Raw genomic sequence first — 1817 nt, 5'->3', positions numbered from 1 at the left:
GGGCCCATCATGGTTAAACTATGGATAAGAGAGCCATGGATGATATCTACAGCTGTAGTATGAGAAAAATATTAAACCTTAATGTCCGAGGTGGCTAATAATGAGTATTCCACAATGGTTACCTACACTTGGAAATGAGTGATTGGGGAAGCATAATCATAGCCCTATTCTGAAAGGCAAGATTCTAACCAGATCATAATTTAAAAATATTTAAAATGTACCATGTATACACATTATGACCATTGTAATGGAGTCCCTTCTTCTCAATGGAGCTGTACGTGAATTCCATTTCTAAACAGTGTTTCTCATTGGTAATGGGAAATACATCAAAGAGCTTAGGGATCTCTTTCAATCTCTGCATGTACTCCCCATTCACCAGAATCACTGCCATAGTAAGCCACCATTGGGAACAGGAACATGTCACATTTCTCAGCTGTCTTGGGGGTAGTGGGTAGTAGATGTTAAGAAGCACTAATTTACAAAGTTCAGTAACTTGTCTCATTTAACTCTAGTGAAATACTTTCTACAGACCCAGAAAGTTATCCCGTTTTACAGATAAAGAAGCTGAGGCTCAGAGATGTGAAAAAAAAAAAAAAGCTTGATTATGTTCAGATAGTAAATAGAGCCCAGGAGTTTAAAGCCAAGGGTATGGATGTGTGTATGTGCATGAATCATATTGCCACGTTTAAGTATTAACTGCAGAGGCTTACCTATGAAAAAAGTTTTAAAAGAAATAATGGACACTTCATCTTGGCAAATGGTAATTACTTTTGTGGTAACTGTAAGAGATGAATCACTGACAAAAGGCATACAAACTAGGCCACGATTGATTTATAATTGAGAGCGAGGGATACAGAGCTGTAAAAATTTGAATGTACCTTGTTGAGAAACAACATATAGAAAAACAGGTAGCAAATACATTAGTATAGATATTGTATAATGCTTTAAACCTGAGCTTAAGTAAATAATAGTACATACCAAACTAAAATACACTTTTGCTGTTCCCTGACAGAAGTACGTACGCTAGCCTGTAATGGACAGGATGGATAAAGGAACATTATTAGAAAAGGAGAGATTGTGGGGAAAGCTCAAGATCCAAAGGCATATTTAAAAAAACAAAACAAAACTAGCTGTAATGATAGATGGCAGCGAAAAGATAAAATAGGGAGCGATTCCTTACCCAGCTTAGGGCATATTCCCGTTTATTCACGATGTCCATACTTCAATATCTAACACCAAATTTTATCCTTTTAATAGCAGTATAAGTGTGACTTAAATATTAGATACTAGAATAAAATTTTTTAAAGAAACCTATATTCCATTATAGTTGAGGCACAAAACTTAATCACCCACAATTTAAACTGAAAGTTAATCTAAACTCACCTTGATGTCAAATATTCTTAAAAAATAAGATCTCTGCGGATTGTCTTTAACAAGGCAAGCAACACCACTGCACTTCTTTGACCACATACAATTCCGATCTGCTGCATATAACTGTACCACTGCCGAAGACATAGTCTGCAAAATATAAAATTCACAGCCATTAAGTTTAAAATAACATTCAGTCAAGGTTCTAGAGGAAAACTACACAGTATAGGTAAGTTCATTTTTAAGTGAAAATACCTAATAAGCAGACATAATTAATCTTATAAGTCCAGAGTCAACACAGCATTCCAAATAGCCAAGACATGCAGTCCTTTAAGATTTCAGGAAAAAGGTAGACATTTTTGCCAGTCTCAAGAATAAATTTGGCAGAAGGCAAAAAATTATGTTCCCTATCCTTTTCAATTCCAGAAATTGAATACTGATACATCAGG

The 1817-nt window shown here is 35.1% G+C and overlaps 1 protein-coding gene across 1 annotated transcript in view; it reads right to left on the bottom strand.

The window, feature by feature from the left end:
• WASL (WASP like actin nucleation promoting factor) overlaps window positions 1-1778 on the bottom strand; it is a 39541-nt gene extending 37763 nt beyond the window's left edge. The window contains exon 1 of the mRNA XM_023740895.1: window positions 1384-1778. Coding sequence (XP_023596663.1) covers window positions 1384-1515 — 132 coding nt within the window. The 5' untranslated portion in view covers window positions 1516-1778. The remainder of the gene's footprint in view (window positions 1-1383) is intronic.
• Between the last annotated feature and the right edge of the window lie 39 nt (window positions 1779-1817).

The sequence above is a fragment of the Trichechus manatus genome, unplaced genomic scaffold (genome assembly GCF_000243295.1).
Source record: "Trichechus manatus latirostris isolate Lorelei unplaced genomic scaffold, TriManLat1.0 scaffold00167, whole genome shotgun sequence".
Taxonomy (NCBI): Eukaryota; Metazoa; Chordata; class Mammalia; order Sirenia; family Trichechidae; genus Trichechus; species Trichechus manatus.
This window is presented reverse-complemented; position numbering and strand designations above follow the sequence as displayed.